This window comes from Tursiops truncatus, chromosome 13 (genome assembly GCF_011762595.2).
Source record: "Tursiops truncatus isolate mTurTru1 chromosome 13, mTurTru1.mat.Y, whole genome shotgun sequence".
NCBI lineage: Eukaryota > Metazoa > Chordata > Mammalia > Artiodactyla > Delphinidae > Tursiops > Tursiops truncatus.
In genome coordinates, this window is record NC_047046.1 from 22,285,977 (window position 1) to 22,311,673 (window position 25,697).

Consider the following 25,697-nt stretch of genomic DNA (forward strand, 5'->3'; position numbering starts at 1 on the left):
AGAAGCCTTACCAAAGGCTACCCCGAGAACAAATAGCGGCAGAGAAGACAGCACCTTGGAATTACTGACAGTGTTCAGGTGACAATGATACGGTTTGAACAGCTGAATCGAGCCATGCCTGAAGTCTTCCTCTGCGGGACTTCTTAGTTACCTGGGTCAATGAATTCTCTCTTTTGCTTAAAAATAAACAAACAAACAAACAACTATAATGAATGCAATTTTTTAGTTATTGTATCAACAAAAATCCAAAAGTTTAATAATATTTTGGTGAGGCTGTGGAGAAACTAGTCCTCTCATAGGTTGCTGGTGGGAACATAAGCTGGTATATCTCTCATGGAGGAGAATTGGGAAATATCCTTCCAAATTATGAAAACAGAGACCCTCTACTCTGGTATTTCTACTTTTGAAAGTTTAACCTACAGATGTATTAGCATATGGGTGAAATGGCTCTGTGCACAGGTTATTTACTAAAGCAAAGGTTAGTAACCAAATATCCATTAATAAGACTAAATAAATTATAATACATCTATTCAATAGAATATTATGCAGCTCTAAAAAAGAACAAGGAAACTTTGTATCTCTGTACTGATAAGGAAAGATATCCAAGATATGAAAAAAAATCAAGATGCATATAGTATGATATTTGTGTGCAAAAATAATTGTGTTTGCTTAAAGAATTTGAAAGGATACAAAAGAAACTAAGCAACTTGGTTGCCTATTTGTGAGGGAGATGGGAACTAGGCAGGTGGGGGATAAGATTGGTAGTGAAACCTTTCACTGTATTTCACTTCTTATGTTTTCTGGTTTTTGAAGTTTGTGAATGTATTACACTTATTCTAAAAATTAGATTTAAAAAACCAATTTGTACACTGTGATCCAAGTTTAGTAAGAAAATAAATGTGCATGAAATCAGAAAATAGAAAACATCTAGCCTATAAGTGGTTATTCTGGATACAGTGGGAAGTAAATATTGTACTGGTTCTGTGGAATCAGGGAAGGAATAGTATAATTTCAGGGTCTACCAACTCTCTGCATTGCCAGAACAGGTGCCCCATCAGGCATTTTAAACCAGTTGCTCACCCAAACTGTCACATATTTTAACTCGAGCTGTTTTTACATCCCAGCACATGGGTGAGTGATTGGATTTTAGGTCTTTTTGTAGGACTTTACATTTCAACTTGTTAGACTGGGTTCATCTTCGAAATATTTTGGGACCCCCATCCATTCACTCATTTCACAAATACTCTGAGGGTCCTTCTCCACCAGCCCCACTGGGGAGTGCTGGGGTTTCCTTTCCCACCTTAGGTCATCTGCAGAGGTGGGGGAAAGCCAAGTTAGAACAAGATGTGGTGAGAGCCCAGGAAGTTGAGGTGATCCTCTGGTGGGGACCAGGACACAGGCCCACAGACAGCAGGGAATAGGTGTGGCTAACAGGCTGTGGTTGGCCTAGTGTGACGGGTAATGAGAGCCTGACTCCAGATGAGGACAGAGCCCAGCTTGGCCACTGACTGGTGGACATGAGGCCGAAAAGGAGGGACAGGGCCAGAGAGAGTGAGGCTTCCAGAGCCTGGGAACACTCCAGCAGGGGAAAGGGCATCAGGAAGGTAAGGCCTTCCTCACTCAGGAGGCCTCTTCTCCAGGCGGAAACCTGGAGGCAGAGACAAGAATCGCTCCCCTTTACTGAGTGGTGCTTGGTGTTGGACACGGTCCTGAGTTGATTCTTAATTCCCACAACCTCCCTGGGAGGAAGGTTGACTGTCACCTCTAGTTGCAGATGAGGACCCCCTGAGGCTTCGAGTGATTCATGCAATCTGCCCAGGGTACACAGCTGCTCAGGGGTGGGACAGGATCCAGCTGGTAGGTCTGACACCAGGCTGTAACTCTTGACCACCACAGTACTCTTGGTGTACTTGTGTTGCTGAAATGAATAAATGGCCCAGAAGGAGCACCAGCCTGAAGCTACGTTGAGCCTGAAGCTACTCTTGTGGAAAGGAAAGCCTTGGAGGCAGACAGACCTCGCTGGGCTTGCATCCTGGGTGGGCAGCTCAAGAACCCTGTGAGCAATGGACAAGTCATTTAACCCTCTGAGTCTCAGTTTCCTCATCTGTAGACATGAAGGGAATGTGTACCCTTGGCAGCCTGCAGTAATTAAATAGGACAGTGAATGTAAAATCATGACTAGCACAGGGCCTGACCCAAAGTCGATGCTTGACATCTGAGCTCAACAGAGAGGCTGCTGAACACCATGGAAAGGCCAGAGTTGGGGCTAGCTACAGAGACAGGGAGAAAGTTCCTTTGGAAGCCTGGCAGCTCTGCTCCATCCCATGGATAGGGCTTTTAGCTTTGTTTCCCCAGAGTGATCATCAGGAATGCCCTTAAAATAAAAGGGGTCTTTGGATTTACTTGCAGAGAAAACAATTAGGGGAGGGCAAGCTTGGAAAAAGGGAGAGACTAGGAGACACAGAGAAATCAAAAATATGGGTAGTAGCTTTAAAAAGGCAAGGAACCTGGGCTGAGTCCCAGGTGTGGGAGGATGACAGAAGGGGGCTGCCATCTGGGATGTGCCCCAGTCAAGGCCAAGGCCAAGGCTGAAGAGGAAGCTTTGAGGTCCTCCCAAGCCAGGCCCCTTCCCCCTAAACTGCCCACTGGTGACACAAAAGGCTCAGTTCAGTAACTCAAAGGGGCTGGATTGTCTTGGGCTTCTCACTAGTTTTAAAACCTTACTCCTTAAGGCCAAAGGATTCTTTTGTTCAGCTTGTTCCTTTCAAGAGGGAAAATCTCTTCTGGAGGGTGACAGGCCCTGATATCCTCTGCCCAGGAAGCAGAGCCTCCTCCCAGCCCTCACAAGCTGTCTTTGCAACCTTGTCCCAGCTCTCGGAGACGGGCTTGTGTGCTGAGTCAGTTTGGCCGCCTTCCAGCCAAGAAGACAGTGAAGGCTGCAATGCAGGGGCCATTAAAGGAACTATTTTTAGGCTCCATTTCAATCTTATTCAGCACAGGCTGTGAGATGCTAGGCTTGAAAGTGGCCAGACCAAGGAGATGCTGGCGGAGACAGAGTCCCAGGCAAGTAGGTCAGGGAAAAGACAAAGAAATCTCACTATGGGAGAGAAAGAAGCTCCCAGAGGTTCATGTTGCTGTCCAAGGTGCAGGAGACAGACGAGGGGAGCTTATCAGAGAATCAGCCCTCCTGCATTACCTGAGGAGTCACCAAGAAAAATGAGGAAAGTACAGCGACTTCCAAAAAGAGACTAGGGCAACATGCACCTGGGGAGCTCATTAAAAATATACCTCCCTGGCTCATCTTAGTTATCTGAGTCCAAATATTACAGTGGGGATGTGTGTTTCCAACCTACTCCCAGGGTAGGTGACTCTCACACACAATGAAGTTCAAGGACCTGAGGGCTGGAGAGTATCTAGGTCTAGAATTCAAAGGAATGATCCAGACTAAGGGGAAGGAAAGGCACAGGTGGTGGTGGTTATTTAACAACCCCCAGAGGTGCCATTCTCCTTTCCTCACTGGTCTCAGGCTTCCACCTATAAAGTGCAGGGTCCTGGCAGGACTAGGAGTCTCTTAGTTCATTGTCAGATGTTTATAACAGCCACCAATCAGGAGAATTTGGCCATCAGAGACAGTGGAAAGAGTGAGGGGAAGGGGGAAAAAGAGCTTTTGCTTTTTGTGCTATGCGACTTTGGCTTCCCCGGCCACCTGCTAACAGCAGTGACTTAGCATAACAAATACCAAGATAATGAGGACCTGCCAAAGCAAGGTGAATTGTTCTCACTCTGCTTTTCTTGGCCACCTAGGGAAAGCCTATCCACACATGCTCTTTCACATTGTGCCTTGGCTCCCACCTGCCCATGCAGACTGCAAAGCCACCCCTTCTTCCCTAAGGAGACACAAAGGCCACATGGTCAGGTGACACTTTAATAGGCTAGAAATAGAAAACCTGTCTTTGGAGACTATCAAGAGCCACATGCTTTACATGTACCTGTCCAGTTTTCCCAGCACCACTTATTGAAGAGGCTGTCCTTTCTCCACTGTACATTCTTGCCCCTTTATCAAAGATAAGGTGACCATATGTGTGTGGGTTTATCTCTGGGCTTTCTATCCTGTTCCATTGATCTTTGTTTTTGTGCCAGTACCATACTGTCTTGATTACTGTAGCTTTGTAGTATAGTCTGAAGTCAGGAAGCCTGATTCCTCCAGCTCCGTTTTTCGTTCTCAAGATTGCTTTGGCTATTTGGGGTCTTTTGTGTTTCCATACAAATTGTGAAATTTTTTGTTCTAGTTCTGTGGAAAATGCCAGTGGTAGTTTGATAGGGATTGCATTGAATCTGTAGATTGCTTTGGGTAGTAGAGTCATTTTCACAATGTTGGTTCTTCCAATCCAAGAACATGGTATATCTCTCCATCTATTTGTATCACCTTTAATTTCTTTCATTAGTGTCTTATAATTTTCTGCATACAGGTCTTTTGTCTCCTTAGGTAGGTTTATTCCTAGATATTTTATTCTTTTTGTTGCAATGGTAAATGGGAGTGTTTTCTTGATTTCACTTTCAGATTTTTCATCATTAGTGTATAGGAATGCAGGAGATTTCTGTGCATTAATTTTGTATCCTACCAAACGTAAGATAGATAACTAGTGGGAAGCAGCCGCATAATAGCACAGGGAGATCCGCTCGGTGCTTTGTGACCGCCTGGAGGGGTGGGAGGGAGGGAGACGCAAGAGGGAAGAGATATGGGAACATATGTATATTTATAACTGATTCACTTTATTATAAAGCAGAACCTAACACACCATTGTAAAGCAATTATACTCCAATAAAGATGTAAAAAAAAAAAAAAAGAGCCACATGTGCGCCAGAGCAGAAAGCAGAGGCGCAGCAGTTGGGTCTGGGGGGAAACAACAGGCTGAGTGGGAGGTCAGCGATGGCTGAAGAATCCTTGAGGATGGTTATATTTAAATGGCTTCATCCTGCTGGGGCCCCTAGAGAAACAGGAGAAGGGAGAATAGTGTTAATACTATACCCTTTGGACTGATAAAATAAATTACAATTCATCCACACTAATAGGAACTACTATTAGCTGTTAAGGAAAAAAAAAAAAGGAATGTTGTAAGAAAAGCAGACTGCAGAACAATATGAAAGGTGTGATGCACTTCTGAAAAAATGTCTTTATGTGCCTGCAAAGGCATGAACACAAACCTGGAAGGGCCCTCACTGACGATGTGCACTTTGGGGGACAGGGCCTGGGCACCCTCACTTTTTAGTGTTTTTACCAAACTGCTCACTGTTGTTTGTTATATTTAACAACAAACATGTTTTATTTCTATGATTAAAGAAAAACCATAAAATCCTCCTTTGCAGGGAGATTCCCATGCAGGTAGGAGTCTGGGTGTGAAAAGAATCTGTACAAAGTTCCTGCCAAGAGCCACGTGCTTTATACTCATTACTTCTCAGACGCTATTTCTATCATTTTATAGATTTTAAAGATGAAGAAACAGGCTTAGGGACGTAAACTGTCTGCCCAACATTATATGGTCAGAAAGCAGCACAGCACAAATTCAAAACCAGGTCTGATGCCAAAGCCTGCTGGCCACAGGCAGGCTGACAATCACAGCCAAAGCCTGGACCCTGAGAAGCTTAGGTGCTTCAGCTCCAATCCTGAGCCCCCCAAGCAAAACTTCACACAGGGTTCTTTTCCATACAACTCCACAGTGAATGGCATCCAGCTAAAGGGCCTCTCGTTTATCTGCCTATGACTGACATTCAATGGTAACCAGGAGGTGACACCTTGGATCTTGGTCTGAGGGAGGGTGAGAGGCAGTGTGTGGTATGTGTGTGTGTAGGGGTGTGCAATCACTTACTTAAGGGAGGGCTTACTCTGCCTGCACTGTGCTTGGCACTTTGCATGCTCTGCCTGGTTTAATTTCATCCTCCCAACAACACCTGAAGTGGATGCCATTTTAGGGATGAGGAATCTGAATCTCAGAGGGGTTAAGTACAGACCCCAATCACATAGGCTGGAGCTGCAATTTGAACCTAGGCCTTTCTGGCCCCAAAGGCTTTGCTCTTTTTTTTTCGACCGTGCCGCACTGCATGTGGGATCTTAGTTCCCTGACCAGGGATCGAACCCGAGCCCCCTGCGTTGGAAGCACGGACTCTTAACCACTGGACCACCAGGTCAAGTCCCCCAAAGCCTCTGCTCCTAGCCATGACGTCATGTACCTCCCCAACATCAGAAGGGTGCAGTCATCCAGGTAAGTCTAGGCATACAGCTGATGGAGACCCCATAGCCTGAAGGTACCCAGCCACAGGCAGAGCCAGACCTTGCGTTTCCTGCGGCCCAGGCCAGCCCTTTGCAGCCCAGCCCCTTGGCCTGATCCCAGTGGTCAGCTGAATTCCACGCCAAGAACCTCACATCCCACATCTCATCAGTCATGGAATTAACTGGATCTGAGTAGCCAAAGGAGCACCTTCCCAGAATGTCCTGCCAGAGGAGCTCAGCCTGGGAGACATACCAACCACTTCAGAAAATGGGTCCTTCGGGAACCATTAGATAACAGAATATAAACACTGGCTGTGTGAGAACTCCCACCCTGGAAATGTGCTACAGCAGGCTGGGAGCGGGGGTAAGAGCTGAGTTCTCACGCAGACACACCAAGGAAAGCAAGTCCTAGAAGGCACCAACATCTAGCCGCCAGCTCTGCCTGTCAGCAGCCACTCCAGGGCTGCAGCTGGTTATTATCAGCTAGCATGACAAACCAGGCCAGGTGGAGGTGCCAGACGGAGGTGGGAGGATGCTGGGACAGCTTCCAGGAGCTGAAGCTGGCTGTGTGAGAAGAAGGTAAGGGGCAGGTAAGGCACCTTTTAGACTGACAGAGAACAAAGGGATGTCCTGATTAGATACAGATGCTAGCCCTTCGCAGACATCATTCCTCCCCAACCCCTTGCCCAAAAGGGAAGGGATGCCTGAGCAGTGTGGACTCTATAGAGTTCTGAAACTGGCTCTAAGAACGCTAGTTAAGGAATGAAAGGGAAAGAAAGGACCCAACATCAAGGAGAAAGGAAAAGCAGCTAGCAGTGCCGTGCATGTAGACACGCTAAATACCAAGCTGTCAGGGCCTGCTGGCATTTTCTGAGCCTCCGCCTGTGCCAGGATCCATTCTGGAAGCTTTACATGAACTCTCTCTACTTCATCATGAGTTACAAAGTAACACCTTTGGGAAAGGTTCAGAGCTGAGCTGAAGTGACTCTTCCAAAGTCACACAGCTGGTGAGCAGGAAAGCAGAGATCTGCACTTGTGTTTGTGTTACTTCAAAGCTAGTTCCTTCTGTGACGCCTGACTGCCTATAGCTGCGATCCCCCGAGATGTTTGAGTACCTTAGGAAGTATAGCAGACTCTGGGGACTGGTGGAATGCATAGAGTTTAAAAAGTTCATTTGGACCATGAAAAGCAAACCTACTGTTTTCCACAGAAAGTAGAGAAAGGAAAGTTCAGTCAAATCCTCTTGCTCACTTGGCGTGTGACCCACCTCTGGGGGGTGTGCATGATGAACAACTGGACCAGGCTGGTAGGATGGGGGCCACAGGGAAAGTTTTAGGAATAAGGGAGCAAGCTCTCCCCAGGAAATCTGGCAGCAGGATTTTAATTTCCACAGTGAATGGAGACTAGTGCACCGGGAAACGTGCGTGCCTTCCATGCCAGGCTCACCTCTGCCCCAGGTCCCTGTGAGAGGCAGGGCTGGAGGTCCCTGGACCCGGCACCCCCACCCCTCCCCTCACCTCACCTGAAAAGCCGCAGACACATTTTCTCCTGGGGAAATTCCTTGGGCCCCTCCACGCTGTCGTCGTGGCTCTCCGTCTCCAGGTAGACATCCAGCAGCACGCACAGGCGCTGCAGCTGGTTCGTCAAGAGCTGGTGGCCGGGCCAGGGGCCACACAGCTCCTTGTAGCACACATTGACTTCACTCTCCATGGCCTATGGGTGGGAAAACCAGAAACTAAGCACCACTTTCAGGCCAGCTGGGTCTGATGGTTTCACAAGAACTGCACCCAGGCCTCCGCAGGAGCTGGGCCTCTGCAGATCAAGCCGGACCGACTTGTCCCGAGGCTCCCTCTCCTCAAGACAATGGGGTCTTCCTGATCCTGACTCGGAACTTTCCCTGCCTTGCACATCCACAGACAGAGACGAAGATGTGTAGAAGATGAATCTCAAGATGAGATCCAAATCAGGTGTTAGGGTTAAAAACGTGCTCCATGACTACTGAATCAAATCCACAGGTATAACAATAATTAACAGGTGCAATGATCTCGGACATCATCTCATTCCAGCACTTTCTGTGCATCTGAGTTTATTCTCATTTCCACAGAAGCCCAAACAACAACCTTTCACAGCAGGTATTTATATTACCCCTATTTCATAAATAGGGTGAACCTGTGGACCCCAAGCTAGATAAGGGGTTGGGATGGGTCTGAGCTCTTTCTGCTACTATGTCATGCACCCTCCAGCAAACTCTACAAATCCCGGCAGACCCCTCTGCCCCGGGAATTGTGCCAGTGCCCAAGCCCTCAGCTGCGGCAGGTTCGGCCACTGCCCACCTCCCCAAGAAGGTTCTCCCTGCTCCTCCCACCACCCCCAGCAGGTCCTTACCCGAATATTGTCGTCGTTGTTGTTGGTTTTCTCCCCTTTCCAGTTCAGACAGAGCTGGAAAATGGGTGGGATGGAGGAGTAGCCGGGGTTCAGCACCACGGCAGCCTGGAGCTTAGCTGGGAAGGGATGGGAAAGGAGGAAAACTCAGTTCTGAGACCTGGCTTGTTAGCCGAGGCATGCTCCCCGCTGGACCCCTGAGGGGACACGAGCCACGACACCCCTCTGTGTCTCACATTAATCCAAGTGCTCAAAGCACATTCTGGTACTGACTTTTACTTTTGTTCTAGAATCTCCCAAGTGGAACTGCCAGGTTGCAGAAAGTGAGGTCCTGTGACTCTGGTCCCTCCAAGGACACAGAGCTGTGTGGACTCCCCAGAGTCTGGTCCACAATGAGTTTGCCCAAGAGTTCTATTTACTCCTTTGGCAGAAGTTTGTTTTCATTGGCATTTATTTGCCAGCAAGTTAAGGATTTTCCCATGTGAAGGTTTCCTGTTTTTCCTTTTCAACAATATTGGGTATTAACTGTTACATTAATCAAATATATTTTTTCTATTCTGTTCTTTATCTTTATCTATTTTGTTATGTGCAGCTTTTTCATAGCTAACATTTAATGACTACCTACTGTTTTCCAAGCATTGTGCTAAGCCCTTTGCACACATTTTATTTCATCCTAATAACGATTCTGAGGTAGGTACCATTATTATCATCCCATTTTACATATTAAAAAACTGAGGCTCTGACAGAAACTTCCTTAAGATCATCAAGCAGCTGCAAAGCAGCAATGCTGAGTTTAATCAGAACTACCTGATGCCAAAGCTGTGTTCATAATCATTAAATGAAATATTTGCATTTTTTAACTTTTTCATTTTTTCTCTGGTGATAGCCTTTGCCTTTTTCAATAGGATGACATTTATCCTCTCCATCAATGGGCTAGGCATTTAGCCACTCCTTTTCATTATTTATGGAGGAAAAAAGGAACTCTCTGACCCACCAGTAATTCAAATAAATAAGAGAACAAGAGAGTGTAGGTTAAAACAATTCTTCCCTGACAGTCACAACAACATTTATTAAAAAGTGACACTTTCCTGTTGTTTCTGCCGTAACAGTTTGCACATATTTCGGGGTTTATCTCTATTCACTAATTTTTGGTTTTTAACCCATACCATGTAACTGTTGTCCACTTATTCATTTAAATTTCACTCTTAATTTTTCAAATTCTATAATGCATCTAATGAAAATTTAAATGATCACATTCATTCCATGTACGAATCTAGAATACTTATCATCCTTCCAAGCTTTCTTCCGCTCAACCAGGAAGCAGAAATGATGTCCTCCAATGACCTCCCACCCTTGGGGCTTTGTAAATTTACTGGATGCATATTTTGTGCCCTTTCAAAATAGCACTCTGTTGTTTAGGGATGAGGTTAAAGTATTTTTTAAAAGGGGAGAGGATGGAAAGCAAATGCAAAATTCCAAATAGCAGTCACCTATCGTCAGGGTGAGAATGAAGTGGGATCAAGGAGCCTCAACTGTATCTGAAATTATTTAATTTCCTCAGAATATTTCTAAAAACATGCAAAGAAAAAAAAAGGAGAAGGGAAGAAATAGAGACAATTGAACATCAAAGAGTGCAAGCTTTCCTGACATGTCTCGTACTGTCTTGGAACTACAGACAACTTCCTCCGCCCGGTGGCCTCAGCACTGAGCCCCTGGGGTGGGATCCTGCAGGCTGTGCCAGACCTGCCAAGGCTGGGGCCGGATGACAGCACCACAGGCAGCATCAGGGTGGCTCCAGCAGGAAACCCTGGCCGATCAGATGCCAGGACAGCTGTGAGGAATCACAGCTCTCGATGCCTCCCAAGTGAGTGCAGGGACTGCAGAGGGAGGAGGGTCCTGCACTTCACATCCTGAGAGTGACAGCCCTTCCCTGAAGAGGGGGACGAGCAAGCATCTGATTCTAAAATGTAATGAAACAAAGGGGCTAAGAGCTCAGGCTCAGAGGTCAGACTGGGTTTGTAACTAAGCCCTACTTTCCTCATCTACAAAGCAGGAATATCACCAGCCCCAGGACTGTCCTAAGGATTAGCTGATAAACCACGGACATGACTGTTGCAGAACAAGTCCTGGCTGAATGCTGCCTCTCACAACTATGACTGTTTGCTAAGTCCCCACTACAGGATTCCAGGATCTTTCGCTTCCTTTGGGCAACTCCCAGGAGTGTTTTATTCTCAGCGGCTCCCCTTGCCTAGAGCAACTGTGATCAGCAGAGCAATTACCTGTGCCCCTTTCCACGAGTGCCATATAGTAGAGATTGGTGTCCCCAGCCAGTCCCGCCTCCATGATGTCTTTGGTAAAATGCAGTTCCTAGAAGTCACCAAGGACAAGGGGTGAACTGCTGGCTCCTCTAGTCAAATCACCTGCTCTTCTGGTGGAGGAGCAGGAGCTGAAAGGTGACGTGGGCCTGCAGTCCCCAGGACAGCAACAGTGGCCTGTCACCCCTCCACCTACCGTATAATCCTCATGGGGAATCGTCACCCACTTCACCAGGCGAGAGACAACCTTTGCAGGGAAGAGGTACTGGCAGTCACTGGTAACTGGCACAATGCCGTGTTCTAAAAGAGAGCAGGACAGGTGGTGTCACAGGTAGAAATCAGCTGGGTAACTAGCTGTGTAACTAGCATCTTCTGTAGGGCTCAGATGGCCCTGCCAACTGTCCAGGTACACTCGGTACTCAGGTGCCCAGGTCAACATGTGCCAGAAACGAAGGCACACCAACCTGACCTTTACCCAGTGCTTGTGCTTGAGGCCGGACCCAGCACCAGCATTCACAGCACTTTATCCTTAATGCAAATGATGGCCTGCCAAACAAAAAAACCCCCTGCAGCCAGAAACAGAGATGTACGGTGTCTCTGCAGCAGTGACTGTTAATTAGACCAAATAGCCAAGAGGGCTGTTCTCAGAGCTGACCTTGATGGAGAAAGGACTGAAGTGTTCTGTGTTGGTTCCTCTAAGGGAAAAGAGCAGGAGGACTGCTCCAGGGTGAATTCCTGCTGGCGTTTCAATAAGCAAACGTGCCAACATGGTAAACGCTGTCCAGGATGACAATCACCCAACCCTGGGACAAAACAAACTAAGCAATGCTGATGGGGAGCAAGTAATGCTGCCCTGGAGAAAATAGGGTCCACGTGAGGCCTCCAGACGGGTCCTGGGAACTCAAAGCCTTTCCTGACAGTGGATCTTTTAGATCAGAAAGATCTTAACCCTCACTCCTTACAAGTCCCTTGTACATGGTAGGCTCTTACAAGTATTTACAGAATGAACAAATGAAAAGCCCCACATGGCCATCATCTTGGTCAAGGGCTCATCAGAATAACCTGGGACCTTATGGAAAACACAGGGGCTCAGCCCCACCCTGGAGGATGTCAGCTCAGGTGTCAGGGGAGGGATGAGGCGTGGATCCCTGGACAGCTGTATTCAAGTAAGCTGAGCGTAAGCTCCACAAAAGCAGGGCTCTGTCTTGTGCTCATGGCTCTTCTCCCAGCACTATTCTGGCTGCCTGGAATGAATTAGGTTCCTATTAAAACGCACATCAGGACTTCCCTGGTGGCACGGTGTTTAAGAATCCGCCTGCTGGGGCTTCCCTGGTGGTGCAGTGGTTGAGAATCCGCCTACCAGTGCAGGGGACATGGGTTCGAGCCCTGGTCTGGGAAGATCTCACATGCCGCGGAGCAACTAAGCCTGTGCACCACAACTACTGAGCCTGTGATCTAGAGCCCGCGAGCCACAACTACTGAGCTCGTGTGCCACAACTACTGAAGCCCGCATGCCTAGAGCCTGTGCTCCACAAGAGAAGGCACCGCAATGAGAAGCCTGCACACCGCAACAAAAGAGTAGCCCCTGCTCGCTGCAACGAGAGAAAGCCCGCGCGTGGCAACAAAGACCCAATGCAGCAAAAAATAACAAATAAATAAATAAAATAAAATAAATTTATATATATAAAAAAAAGAATCTGCCTGCCAATGCAGAGGACACGGGTTCGATCCCTAGTCTAGGAAGATCCCACATGCTGCAGAGGAACGAAGCCCGTGTGCCACAACTATTGAGCCTGTGCTCTAGAGTCCGCGAGCCACAACTACTGAAGCCTGTGAGCCACAACTACTGAAGCCTGCATGCCTAGAGCCCGTGCTCTGCAACAAGAGAAGCCACTGCAATGAGAAGTCCGTGCACCCCAACGAAGAGTAGCTTCCGCTTGCCACAACTAGAGAAAGCCTGCACATAGCAACGAAGACCCAACACAGACCAAAATAAATAAATAATTAAAAATATATTTTTTTAAAATAAATAAAACGCACATCAAAGTCTGACGTGCACTGACCTAGCATGATGCTCCTGACCAATCTGCTAACCTGGGCCCCCAAAAGGCTTTGGGCTGAGACAGCCCTGGTGGCCCTGAGGAGAGCTCAGACCTCTGCTTGGCAGCCTACAGCTCTCCCCAGTGGCCCAGCTAACACCTCTGCTCAACAAGAGCCAGAAAGCCAGCCCGTTTTGATTTGTCATCAGGATTCAAGAAATCTGAGTGCAGGGCTCCGTTGTCTTTGTCCCTGTGTTGTCTGAGTGGCTCTCAGGTCACAGCCCTAACTAGCACCAGCTTACCCAGGGAGGCAAACTGCTTGTGGAGGGCCAAGCGGGACTGCACCCTGGTCTTCAGCAGTTTCATGGTGGTCTCCATGTGGCTGGCGCTCAGAGAGTGGTCGGTGATCACAGTGTGCTGTGGAGGACAGCGAGTGGCACACATGTTAGTAGCTCCCCATCCCTTCCTCCAGGCACCCCTCTCTCCTAGGACCTGCCTGCCTGTGGCAACCTGGACTACCCACGTCCTGAGATGCCTTCTGGGGACAGCAGGGTTTCCCTACTGTGACAGGCCAGAGGCTGAGTCCCAACAGGAACGATACAAGGTGCTGAGATCTTAAGAGGTCCCCTAGGGTTCATTTCTGGCACCTTCGTACATAAGACCAAGGGGTAGCAGCGCCTGGAGCTGCACTGCACGCAGGGCAAGGATCCAAGTTACTTTGACCTAGAGGGCTAACAGGCTCATGGCAAAGGCAAAAGGTACCTAAACACTTGTAGGCCTTGGACATTTTAGTATCCTGAGTGGAGGGAAGATAGATCATAGCCCAGAGGGATAGCATTCTGCTAGTTCAAAGTCCCAAAGCCCTTCTGGAGTCTGTATGGGACAAGAGGAATAGAGGTCCTCAGCCGAGGGGACCGGATCAGTAGACACACCTGGGGCTGCTCTTTGGGGAAGTGGAGGCCACCCATCTTCTGCACCCACAAATAGGGATGCCCTAAGTCAAGTACGTAGTCCCTCAAAGTCAGGATGCTGCAGATAAGAACACAGAATGAAATGATTCTATAAGTCATTTCTGCAGTGGTCCCTGGATATATCCCTCCTCCCACCTTCTCATCCCCCCAAAACAGAACGGTCCCACAGGCTCAGCTGCACCCACGGCCAGGCTGCCAGCAAAGCCTCTTAACTTCATCAGTTCCCTACTGTGAATTTCATCTCTCCTAGTCACTTTTCTCTTTTTCCCTTGGCAGCCTTCAACTCATTAGCAAATATCAATAAAAAGGCAGTACACTTGATCTCTTCATCAGTCCACCAATTTATAAAATATTTTTTAAACTTTAATCCTCAGAGAATTAAAATGTTAAATACATCTATTATCACGTTCCCAGAGTTTTGATCCTTCCACCCTTCCCCACCCTCCATGGCCTCATAAGCAGGAAAAGGCATGTGTTCCCTTCTCTGGACAGAGCACTCCCTCTTGCCCAGCCGCCTCCCCTGTCCCCTGGGAGGCCTCTGGCCCTAACAGGTCTCCAGCTTTGGGTTTGAGCCACAGGAGAAACTCAGAAGCAGAGAGGCTGGGAGAGGAGGAAATGCTGCTGACTCACCCAACTTTATCAAACTGATACTGATTGGCTGGATTTGGAGTTTTCTTTCCATGATCCCCAGGATACAAACAGCTCAGTACTGAGTCAGGAGACAGCAAGTCACTGGAAGAGGAAAAAGACTGCAGTGAGAACGCCGGCCAACCCATTGCTTCCACGCAGACGTGGGCATTTGGCGGTGGTAACGCCCCCTCTCACTGATGATCAAAGCCAGACCCTTTACATGCCTGAGGTCATCAGATAGTCATAACCCTATGAGGTAGGGAGTATCATCATTTCCATTCTACAGAGGAGAAGATCAAGGCTTTAAAAGATATGGCTTGTCCAAGATCACACTGCTATTAAGTGCTGGAGCCAGGATTTACTCTATTCCATCAAAGACAGTAATACTCTTAACCACCAATTTTTTAAGAAACCTATCCCTTCAAGAGTTACATGGTGACCAGAGCCTTTTCCTCAGGGGAGCAAAGCCCTGTGACACGATAGGAATAATCAGAATTTTCATAGGGGCAAAACAGATCCCTTCTACCCCAGAGAGATCCAGTGTGAAGCTTTGATATTGTGCTTATCTCACTTTTTACCAAATCTCATGCTATCACAGAAATAGGTCCCCTTTAAAATTCCCAGAAAAAGATATATCACATAGACTGGAGACAAGGTGACCTAGTGCTGTAAGCAGAGAGACACGGTGATGCCACAGCCACCTACTCACAATGGTTAAACATGTAATTAAACGTGACAATCAGAGAAGAGATGGGGAGAGAATGGAGTAATTTGATCGCAAAGGTCAACGAGGCCCATTCTTTCCCTTCACCAAAGGGAGTTCCCCTTCGCCTTCCAGGGACAGCGCCAGGAGTGACTCAGGCGGAAACTGCTGCTCTGAGCCAGCAGGCCTCCAGGAACTTAGCACCGGGAGGGTGGCAGCTTCTGGCTCTGCCCTGCTCTCTCTCCTGACAGTGTCTCCCTGCACCACCATGACCCCCAAGGGTCTCTGTCCCCTTCGCTGCTTCACACAGAGAACCGGCTAGAAAATGAATAATTGTCAGTCTTTTAGCCAATGTTTAGTGACTGCTACTAATATACAGAATCAGCCAAAATGAAACAGAACAGCTAAAAATGCACAAGATTAGGATTTTAAATTGATGAAACCTGATGGAAGAATCAAATCTTCTCGACAAAATTTCCATCTGCAATATGTGGCTCAGGACAACTGAATTTGGTAAAAATAATGGCCATTAAAGAGAAGGCTATATACTCATAAAAATATGACTATTCAAAACACTATTCAATTACTCAAGTCTTTGTTATAAAGTTTTAAAAAAAGAGATTTTTAAAATCTTCGTAAAGTGGAAATGGAAAATAATTTAAAATAATTCAATGCCTTAATGAAAAACTGATTAATGAATTAAAGTGGCCTAATGGAGATCATTCTGGAAAACAATTTCTTGAGGAAAATTCAGCAAGGTTCATATAATTCTGAATAAAATGTTTATAATAAAAACATGAATTTCCTAATGAATTAAGAGATCCTGGCATCAGTCGTCAATGTTGCTAACATCTCAAAAATAGAGACAGCCTGTGCCTCCTGATAAAATCATGCAACATCTCTACACAGTGCTGCACACCCACCTCCCCCGCTAAAAATGGAATCTGATCAGGTCTCTAACTCTACCTACAATTTACAGGAAATACAGGGGGAGGGAGTAACACGTTCAATTGTACCGCAGGGATGCAATCATCAAAATGCAGCCTGGGGGAAACCTACAGAGCAAACAACCTACTTTCCTCAACAAATAAAAGATGGCAGGACATTCAGATGGGAAGACACCTGAAAGAAGCTTCATCCAACTGCAACACATGGATCTTAAAAAGATCCAGATTCAAAACCCAAACTGTAAGAACAAAACTAACAAAGAACACTTATAGGGAAATCTGAACTCTGACTAGATAATTGATATTAAGGAATTAGTGTCATACTGTGATTAAATTGAAATTTTTAAAAAGTATCCCTGTTTTAGTTGATAAATAAATAAAACCACACACCATGGTGTCTCCATGGGGCAAAAGCAGCCTTGAGCAAAGGCCTCTAGGCTGCGAGTCTGAAGTCTAGGCCCAGCACTTCCATAATTGGACATATGCCCCTGAACTCAGTTTCTCCATCTGTAAAATAGGGGGATGAGCTAGACAACACCTGAAGGCCCTTAAAGAGCTAATCCTGGCTTCAGGGTGGTGTTTCCTTTTGGGTTTCCTCCCCTTTGGGGACCAGGGCAATGACAGTAGTGTAGTACCATGGTACACAGGCCCAGCTGGCTTTGAATCATCACTCTCCATGCACTACCTGTGACCCTGGGGCAGCCTCTTAACTCTGCAGAGCCTCAGTTTCTTCACCTTGTAGAGCTACTGTGAGAGTTAAATCTGATGATGACAAACAGCTGTCATTTACCAAGCATTTCAGCTATGCTAAGCATTTTACCTGACTCACACAGGCACCCTGGGAGGGGATCTAATTAATGACCGGAGTGAGGAAACAGACTCAGAGGTCAGGTAATCTGGCTAAAGGTGCACACACAGCTGTGAGGGGAGACCCGGCACTCGCAGAGCTCGTAGCCAGTGTGCAGTCCTGCCCCTATCACGGTATGTGCAGTGCCCCGCAGGGGAGTGGGCTTCAGTGCACACTGGGGCCAGCCTGCAGCCCCGTGACTTAGCAGACAGGACATCTGAGAAGTGAGCAGGCAGAACGATCACGACAAAGAGCTCCACTGTGGCCAGGGCCATCATGGGGCCCTCGAGCTGCTCACTGGACCAGCACTGCAACTGGGTTCTCCGAAGAAGCCAGCCCTAGGCTCCCTCTGCTGGGGTGAGGTGGGAACAAGGTCAACTCCATCCAGAGTGCTCGGGGTGGTCCAGCAACACTCTCAAGCACAGGGACCAAGGATGCAGCCTGAAGGGGGTGTGGACTCTAAGTGCAGGGTTGAAAACCCAGGGGAAACGCCACCATCAGGCAGGCCTGGGAAGAGTTCCATCCCACCAGACCCACGTCTCCCTCACTGATCTTTCTACACCTGACGTGAGGACTCACTGGAAGCAGGTGGGGCAGGGTCGGGAGGTGTGCCAGGCCAGGTGAGCCTATTTCACCCCCAGGCCCTCTCGGTCCTCCTCCCTTCTTCCCACGCTGGCTGTGGAACAAGCAGCCACGGTCAGGGCCTTTCTGGGGATGCTCCACCTGTGGCTGCCACTACGTGCCTCTGCTCACCCTACTCAAAACCCCCACAGGGACCCGCCAGTCTTCCTCCCACTGCCCAGGTAAGGACAACCTGGGATTGAGCTGAGCTGCAAAGTGAAATCCCAGCACCTTGGGACAGAAAGAGACAAGAAAAAGAGAGGCCTAAATTTGTCAACCTGGTAAGGTCTGCCAAATCTCACTTTCACATTCACACTCTTTCCACTGGTGTAAAAGGTGGTGCCCTGCCCACTCAATTTACAACAGGCTGTAGTCACTTCTAGCATCTGCTGTGTAGTGAGAGGACTTCACCAATTCAAGTCAGTGAGTGCTTTCCAAATACCTGTGATGTACCAGGACTTCGGGGCTGTGTGGACGTGACAACAGAAGCCAGTGTGGCCATGAACTCCACTCAGAGCCAGATGAGGGAGGATCCGAGAGGAGCCCAGCACCAAGGCTGCCACCACACCCTCCTCCCACGCCCCACCCCCCGCAGCACCTGTCCAATACCCTGCACTGATGGGGGTGATCAGTTCTGTGGCAGTTGTCACTTTGGCTTTTACCGTCATGATGTTGAGGTTCATGAGGTAGTAGAAAGTCAGGTGCAGTACACTGTCATCTGGAAGGGAGGAGGAAAAGAAGACATCATTTATGAGTTAAACACTAGAAGAGCGTCAACAGTATTATAGAAAGCAAAGTCAACAAGACTTTTAAGATCTTTCACTATAAAAACAACTTGATGGCAACTTAACATTGAGTAAAAAAAGTCTCTACAAATTCTTTGCTACTACTCTCTCCAAGAGGTGGAGCTTCATTTCCCTCCCTTGAGTGTGGACTGGACTTAGAGACTCTGCTTCTAACTAACACAACATGGAAAGGAAGCGATCAAGGGATCACCAAGTGATATGGGTTAACATCACTATTAACGAGACGAATTGATACCTCCGACCCCTGATAAGACGTGACGGTGAACACTGCCATCTGTGGTATTCCTTCCCCAAAACCCACAACCTCAGTCTAATCAGGAGAAAACAACAGACAAGCCCAAATTGAGAGCCTTTCTACATAATACATAAATCTCATCTCCCAAAGTGTCACGGTCATGAAAGACAAGCAAAGACTGGAGGAGACTAATAGGCATGACGACTAAATGCAATGTGAGATCCTGGATTGGATCCTGGAAGAGAAAAAGGACACTGGTGGAAAAACCAGGGGAATGTGAATAAGTTTGGTAGTTAATAGTACTGTACCAATGAAATTGACACTGATTTTGATTACTGTGGTTAAGAAAGATGTTGATATTGGGGTGAAGACCAGGTGTGAAATCTTTGTATCATCACTGAAACTCTTCTGAGTCTAAAATTATCTCAAAAATTTTTTTATAAAAAGGCAAAGAGAAGACAAGTGTGTAGAGTGTTTCCATTTATGTAAAAAATAAAAGGCGGGGCTTCCCTGGTGGCGCAGTGGTTGAGAGTCCGCCTGCCGATGCAGGGGACACCAGTTCGTGCCCCGGTCCGGGAAGATCCCACATGCTGTGAAGCGGCTGGGCCCGTGAGCCATGGCCGCTGAGCCTGCGCGTCCGGAGCCTGTGCTCTGCAACGGGAGATGCCACAACAGTGAGAGGCCCGCGTACCACCAAAAAAAATAAATAAATAAAAGGCGAAGGGGTTAAGTATAAACTTGTGTAAAAGCTTCTAAATGCATAGTTTATTTCTTGGAAATACATAGGAAACTGTCACAATGGTTGCCCTTGAAGGTAATGACCAGGACCAGGGTCTGGAAGTCTGGGGTGAGAAGGAAACTTACATCTGACTGCTAACTCTTATCCTGCTGGGATGCTTTACCATGTGCTCCTTTACCCATATGAAGCCAGTTTCAAAACCCACTGTCTCTGCAAAATACGAAGTTCTACTTATATTTATTAAATTAAGCAGGTTGGTCATATTACTCAAAGCCTGCATACTCTTGGCAACTTGTTCTGTGTATCTAACCTGTCAAGTTCAGAAAGAGGTGTGTAGTTCCATCAAGCATCCCTAATGTGTCTGATGTTTTTGCTATGTTTTCAAAGTTATGGCTTAGGAGGGGGAAAAAATCAAACTCCATGAAGAACAACAAAGGAAAACAGAAATATGAAACCAGAATCTTTTCCTGGGTAAGGAGGCATCAGCTTGCTGGACCCCGCAGAGCGGCAGCTGGCTGCACTCCTAGGCGCTACGAGATCCCCCAGACCAAGGGGAGCCAGACCTTTGCACCTCAGGTCCAGCATGACGGACAGCGGGTGCCTCTTCAGCATCTCCTTGCGCTTGTCGTCCAGCTGAACTCCCAGTGTGGGTCGCCGGCGTTTCTGGACAAAGGGAAGGGTCGAGCCTGTAAGCACTGCTCACGGGAATCTCCCCCGTCCCCTTCTCCCTGCTGGCCAGGGCCTCACCACTGGGACCCGTGCTTCAGCTCTCCAGCTGCCAGGATCCCAGCTCCCTTTCTTTCAAACCTCTTTCTTCTGCTTCTAGGGAGGATGGCACCCGCCAACTAGTGGGCCCCTAGGGCAGCTGCTCGGCACTCCCCACACTCTCACCGTGGTCTGCTCCTCCTCAGCATCCGAGTCACTCTCGTCATCTGCAGCGACAGAGAGAAGGCAGCTCGAGGTGAGGGCTCCCAATTCTCCTGAGAGCACCTCAACCCAGGGCGCATAATAGGGCCCAGGCTTTTGTAAATGGGTTCCTTTAGAATAAATATTTGCTGCTTCTTATTCAGTATAGAAAACAGAGTGATGCAAGGAAAAGAAAAATGACTTATAATCCCATCACCCTTTTTTTTTTTTTCAGTGATTTTTAACGTCATCCTATGGACCACAAGCTCCTCCATTGGTGGTGGTGGTGGCAGTAATAACAGTAGTATAAACAACAATAACAGAAGCTCATATAATTTGAGGGGTTACTGTGTGCTGAGGATGATGCTAAGGGTTCTGCATGCATGACCTCATTTAATCCACATAATAATTCTACATGAGGTATTACTATCTTGTTTTGACAGGAGAGTAAACTGAGGCTCCGAAACGTTAAAGAACTTCCCTAGGATCAGTGAGCTGGTGAGAGGCAGGCTGAAATCCAAAGGCAGTGCTTTTCCCTGTCTACCCCGAGCACTAAGACATTAAAGCTAAGCTCCCTGCCACACAGAACCAGTACGGCTAATTACCAAAGGACCAGCACTGGCCCTGGGTGGTGACCTGGCATTCCTGGAACCACCTACAGTAGACGTGGGGGAGGATCCTGACCACCACTTACCTTGGGAGTCCTCGGGAGGCTTGAACAGAGCCTTGGCCTCATCCACGCTGCCTTCAATCGCCACAGACAACGTCTTATCTAGGAGCAAGAAACAGCTTTCTGTGAAAGTTGCTGAGAGATGGAGCTAAGCTACACGACCAGGCCCGCCCTGGGGCTGCACTTCCTCTGCTTCTGTCACAGCTTCTTACTGACCGGGGCTGGAGGGCAAAAGTCCTTTCTCCAGATGAAGAGGAGCAAGGTGGGAAACCTAAGTTTCCCATCATTTTTTCCCATCATTTACTGAAAACAAGGAACCCAAAATGCAGATTCCTGGCCAAGCATCACCTGAGACTAGGGGTGAATGCCTCTCTTTTCAGGCTTACACCAAGGCACAGAAATCCAAATCGATGGCCTAAAGCCACACGGCACAATTCTACCAACTGTCTTAAAGGTTCTCATCCAGAACCTGTAACTGTCCACATTCTGGAAACGACAGCTCTCCCCTCAGTTCTTATTCTCTGTTCTGCACTACACCTAGCACCTGGCACCTGCCTGATACCACAACATTTAACTGGGAGGCAGCAGGACAGTGGGTAGGAACCTGGAACCTGCAGTCCAGTCCCGGCCTGAGTCTCTGCTCAACCAACTCCCAAACTTACAACCTGGAAAGTTATGTCACTGCTCTGAGCCTCAGTTTCTGCACCTATGAAACAGGGACTTGACAAATGGTGGCTGCCCAGTTGGGTTAGGAGGACTGAATTTTAATTATAAAATTACTTTTAAAAATTAATTTTCAATCCTCACAGCAATCCTATAGGAGCAATACTATTACTCTAGCCATTTACAGATGAGAAAATTAAGGCTCAAGGAAGTTAGATACAACAGCCAAGAGGTAAATAAGCTAGGATTCAAGACCAAGTCTATTCAACTTGAGCTTGGTATCTCAAACACAAAGCTAAGTGGCCTGCTCCCTGCACCAGGCCTGACACCTCAATGAGCAATGCCTGGGCCTGCCTCTGTGCAACTCCGTGGGTCCAGCGCTGAGAGATCAGATAGGCCATCACCCTTCCTTCTCCATTCAAAAGGGTATACAGAGACGCAGATAGTCACAGGAGCCTGAAAGGGTTTGTTCAAGTGCACAAAAAGGGATGACAAACTTCCCCCAAGTGGCGGGCCCTTGGGATATTCCTCAGTGGCTGACCACTGCTTATCTCTGACAACCCTCATGAACCATCACACCTCATCCCAAACAAGCTGGCTGCCCCCATTAACACTGGCAAATGCTAGACTGTTCTTTTGACTAGTTTATTCCTGGAATTCTACAGTAAAATGGGAATGGAAACAGGCTGGGTTTTAAACACAAAAGAAAAGAAAATTACTCACCCTGTCTAGGGGGCTGGGAGGATTTCATATGAGCTGATGATGAAAACAGGAGGGAGAAGAAAGGGGAGGGAGAGGATCAAAAGGACCAGGAAGACACAAGAAGAGAGACAGTAATGTGTTGATGCCCATGGCTGGGAGGAGAGGCATGCACTGGCGCAATGTGTGTCTGTCTGATGCAGTGGGGTGGGCGTAGGGAAGAAAACTTTAGGTGCTGGGTGAAAGCTTGCAGTAGGGCAAAAGGCAGGATCTCTAAAAGCTTCTCAAAATCCTAGTGGAGTCATGGGCTGCCTTCAAGCTTAATGAGGACACCTCCTCTCCTTCCGTAATTCACTGTTATGACATGCAGCCTGTTCCAGGGCTTGGTGAAAGCCTGAGACAGCTGGCTGGGACCTGTGTTCACCAAACCCTCTCTGTGAAGAGAGCAGGAGGCACTGATCCACCTGCCAAGTGTGCCTTGATGGGGTGAGTGCTTGGGAGGCCAGACAGGCTGCCTGGGCACTGAACACAACAGCCGACCAGTCAGGCTCATCAAAGATTCAAAGCCATCCATTCTGAAATGCCCATCAGGTTAGTCCAGCCTCAGGCCAGCTGGTCAAAACAGCCATGCCGGGCAGTGCAGAGGGGAGGCAGCATCTATCACCTGAGGGCTTCTGAGTAGGGCCAGGGAGCTTTCCTCAGCAGGAGGTGCTTCCAAATGACTCAACTGGCCACAGCTGCTGCTCCCACAGCCCCTCCCTGCCCAGCCCCCATACTCACCACAGGCTTGCCCATACGCAGTGGCCTGGACAAAGAGGACATAGAGGGGAGGTGGTAGGTGTCGGGCTGTCTCATACTGCTTGTGAGCTTGGTCGAAGGGCATAAACAGATACTCCTGCACCGGTAGGGAAGCCTGCGAGCAAGGAAGGAGGGATTTTGTTTTTCTTTTACAGGCACACACAGGAACATGTGGCTTCTTAGTTACTTAGTATACAGTTTTTTATTTATGAAAGTGATAGCAGCAATAAACAGTAAGAAAACGAACTTTAAAAAAAGATACCATTTCGTCTAACATCAAGAAAACATCAAATACCTAAATGTCAAAAGTGTGTCAACCTCTACACAAACACCTGAGAAATGAAAGATCTAAATGAATGGAGATATATGCCATGTTAATGGCCTCCAAGGCTTAATACCACCCAGATGTCAATTCTCCCCAAAGTATCTATGGATTCAATGCAATCCAATCTAAATCCCAGCAGATGAAAATAGACTAGCTGATTCTAAAACTTATATGTAAATAAAAGAGGCCAAGAATAACAGAGATAATCCTGAAAAATTAAATTGGAGGACTTACATTATTGAGCATCAAGACTTCTGATACAGCTAGAGTAATAAGTCAGTGTGATATTGGTGCAGAGACAACTAGATCACGCACACACAAACCCAAACATATACAGATATCTGATTTATGACAAAAAAGGCACTGCAGAACAGTGGGGGAAAGAATGGTCTTTTCAATAAATGAATCAGCTGAATACCTATGTGGGGAAAGAATCTGACCTTCACCTCACACTATATACAAAATTCACTTCCAGGAAGACTATAGATTTCAATGTGGAAGGTTAAACAATAGGGCTCTATAAGAAAATACGAGAATATTTCCATGACCTTGGGACAGAGAAAGGAAAAGACTAATAACTGGATCGTGTTAAAATTAAGAACATCTGCTCATTAAAGGATACTATTATGAAAGTGAAAAGGAAAGATATCTGCAGAAGACTCATCTCCAGAAAATATAAAGAATTCCGGGCAACCCAACAGAAAAATGAGCAAAAGACTTTAACAGGCCCTTCACAAATGAGGTACTCCAAAAGCCAGTTAGTATATAAAATGTGCTGTGCTCAACGTCACTGGTCCCCAGGGAAATGGAAATTTAAACCATAAAAGATACCCTCCAGAATGGCTATAATCAAGAAAAATGACAACATCAAGAGTTGACAAGGATGTGGAAAATTAGAACTTTCACATGGTGATGGTGGGAATTTCAAAAATCAGTACAATCACTTTAGAAAATTGTTTCACTGAATACCAAAACTAAATATACGCATAGCATACTATGATCCAACAATTTCATTCCTGGGTATATATTCAAAAGAAATGTGTACACATGTACACCAAAGGACACGTGTAAGAAGGCTCCTAGTGGCATTATTCGCAACAGCCCCAAACTGGAAACACCCCAAATCAAACACTAAACATCAATGAGAATAAATGAACTCCTGGTACTCACAACAACCTAGATAAATCTCACAAACTGTTGAATCAAAGAAGCCAGACACAGGGCTTCCCTGGTGGTGCAGTGGTTGAGAGTCAGCCTGCCGATGCAGGGGACACCGGTTTGTGCCCTGGTCTGGGAAGATCCCACATGCCGCGGAGCGGCTGGGCCCGTGAGCCATGGCCGCTGAGCCTGCGCGTCCGGAGCCTGTGCTCCGCAATGGGAGTGGCCACAACAGTGAGACCGCGTACCGCCAAAAAAAAAAAAAAAAAAAAAAAAGAAGCCAGACACAAAAGAATATGTATTATATCATTCCATCTATTTAAGTTAAAAAACAGGCCAGGACTTCCCTGTTGGCACAGTGGTTAAGAATCCGCCTGCCAATGCAGGGGACATGGGTTCGAGCGCTGGTCTGGGAAGATCCCACATGCCGCGGAGAAACTAAGCCCATAGGCCACAACTACTGAGCCTGCACTCTAGAGCCCGTGAGCCACAACTACTGAGCCCGCATGCCACAACTACTGAAGCCCGTGTGTCTAGAGCCCGTGCTCCGCAACGAGCCACCACAATGAGAAGCCCGCACACCACAACAGAGTAGCCCCTGCTCGCTGCAACTAGAGAAAGCCCGCGCGCAGCAACGAAGACCCGTAGCAGTCAAAAAAACAAAACAAACAAACCAACAAAAACAGGCCAAGCTAACCTGTGATGTTAGAAGTCAAGATTAAAGGTTATGGGGTGGGGGGACAGTGACTGGGAGGGGAATAAAGTATCTTCTGGAAAATTGCTAATGTTCTTGATTTGGGTGATTACACAGATGTGTTCACAAATGTGTACACAGGGAATATCCACTGAACTGTGAGTATGCTTACGAGTTGTATGCTTTTCTTTATATAAAATTATTTTTTTTAAGTAGTATATGTACATTTTTTTTTAAAGTTGTATTCTAGTTTATAAGGCAAAAATTCCCAGTTCCCAACC

The 25,697-nt window shown here is 47.2% G+C and overlaps 1 protein-coding gene across 2 annotated transcripts in view; it reads right to left on the bottom strand.

Moving 5' to 3' along the window:
• Positions 1-4,752: 4,752 nt before the first annotated feature.
• The window catches only part of THOC5 (THO complex subunit 5), a 33,688-nt gene continuing 12,743 nt past the window's right edge, over positions 4,753-25,697 (bottom strand). The window contains exons 9-22 of one of the 2 annotated variants that reach the window (XM_019950419.3): positions 23,222-23,354; positions 22,466-22,498; positions 21,104-21,181; positions 20,395-20,435; positions 20,067-20,166; positions 18,333-18,441; positions 14,606-14,707; positions 13,937-14,033; positions 13,307-13,421; positions 11,162-11,265; positions 10,930-11,017; positions 8,654-8,769; positions 7,791-7,981; positions 4,753-4,988 (exon numbers count right to left, since the gene is read on the bottom strand). In XM_019950419.3, coding sequence (XP_019805978.1) covers positions 4,925-4,988; positions 7,791-7,981; positions 8,654-8,769; positions 10,930-11,017; positions 11,162-11,265; positions 13,307-13,421; positions 13,937-14,033; positions 14,606-14,707; positions 18,333-18,441; positions 20,067-20,166; positions 20,395-20,435; positions 21,104-21,181; positions 22,466-22,498; positions 23,222-23,354 — 1,371 coding nt within the window. In that variant the 3' untranslated portion in view covers positions 4,753-4,924. The remainder of the gene's footprint in view (positions 4,989-7,790; positions 7,982-8,653; positions 8,770-10,929; positions 11,018-11,161; positions 11,266-13,306; positions 13,422-13,936; positions 14,034-14,605; positions 14,708-18,332; positions 18,442-20,066; positions 20,167-20,394; positions 20,436-21,103; positions 21,182-22,465; positions 22,499-23,221; positions 23,355-25,697) is intronic. The other variant, XM_019950422.3, reaches the window with a different exon arrangement.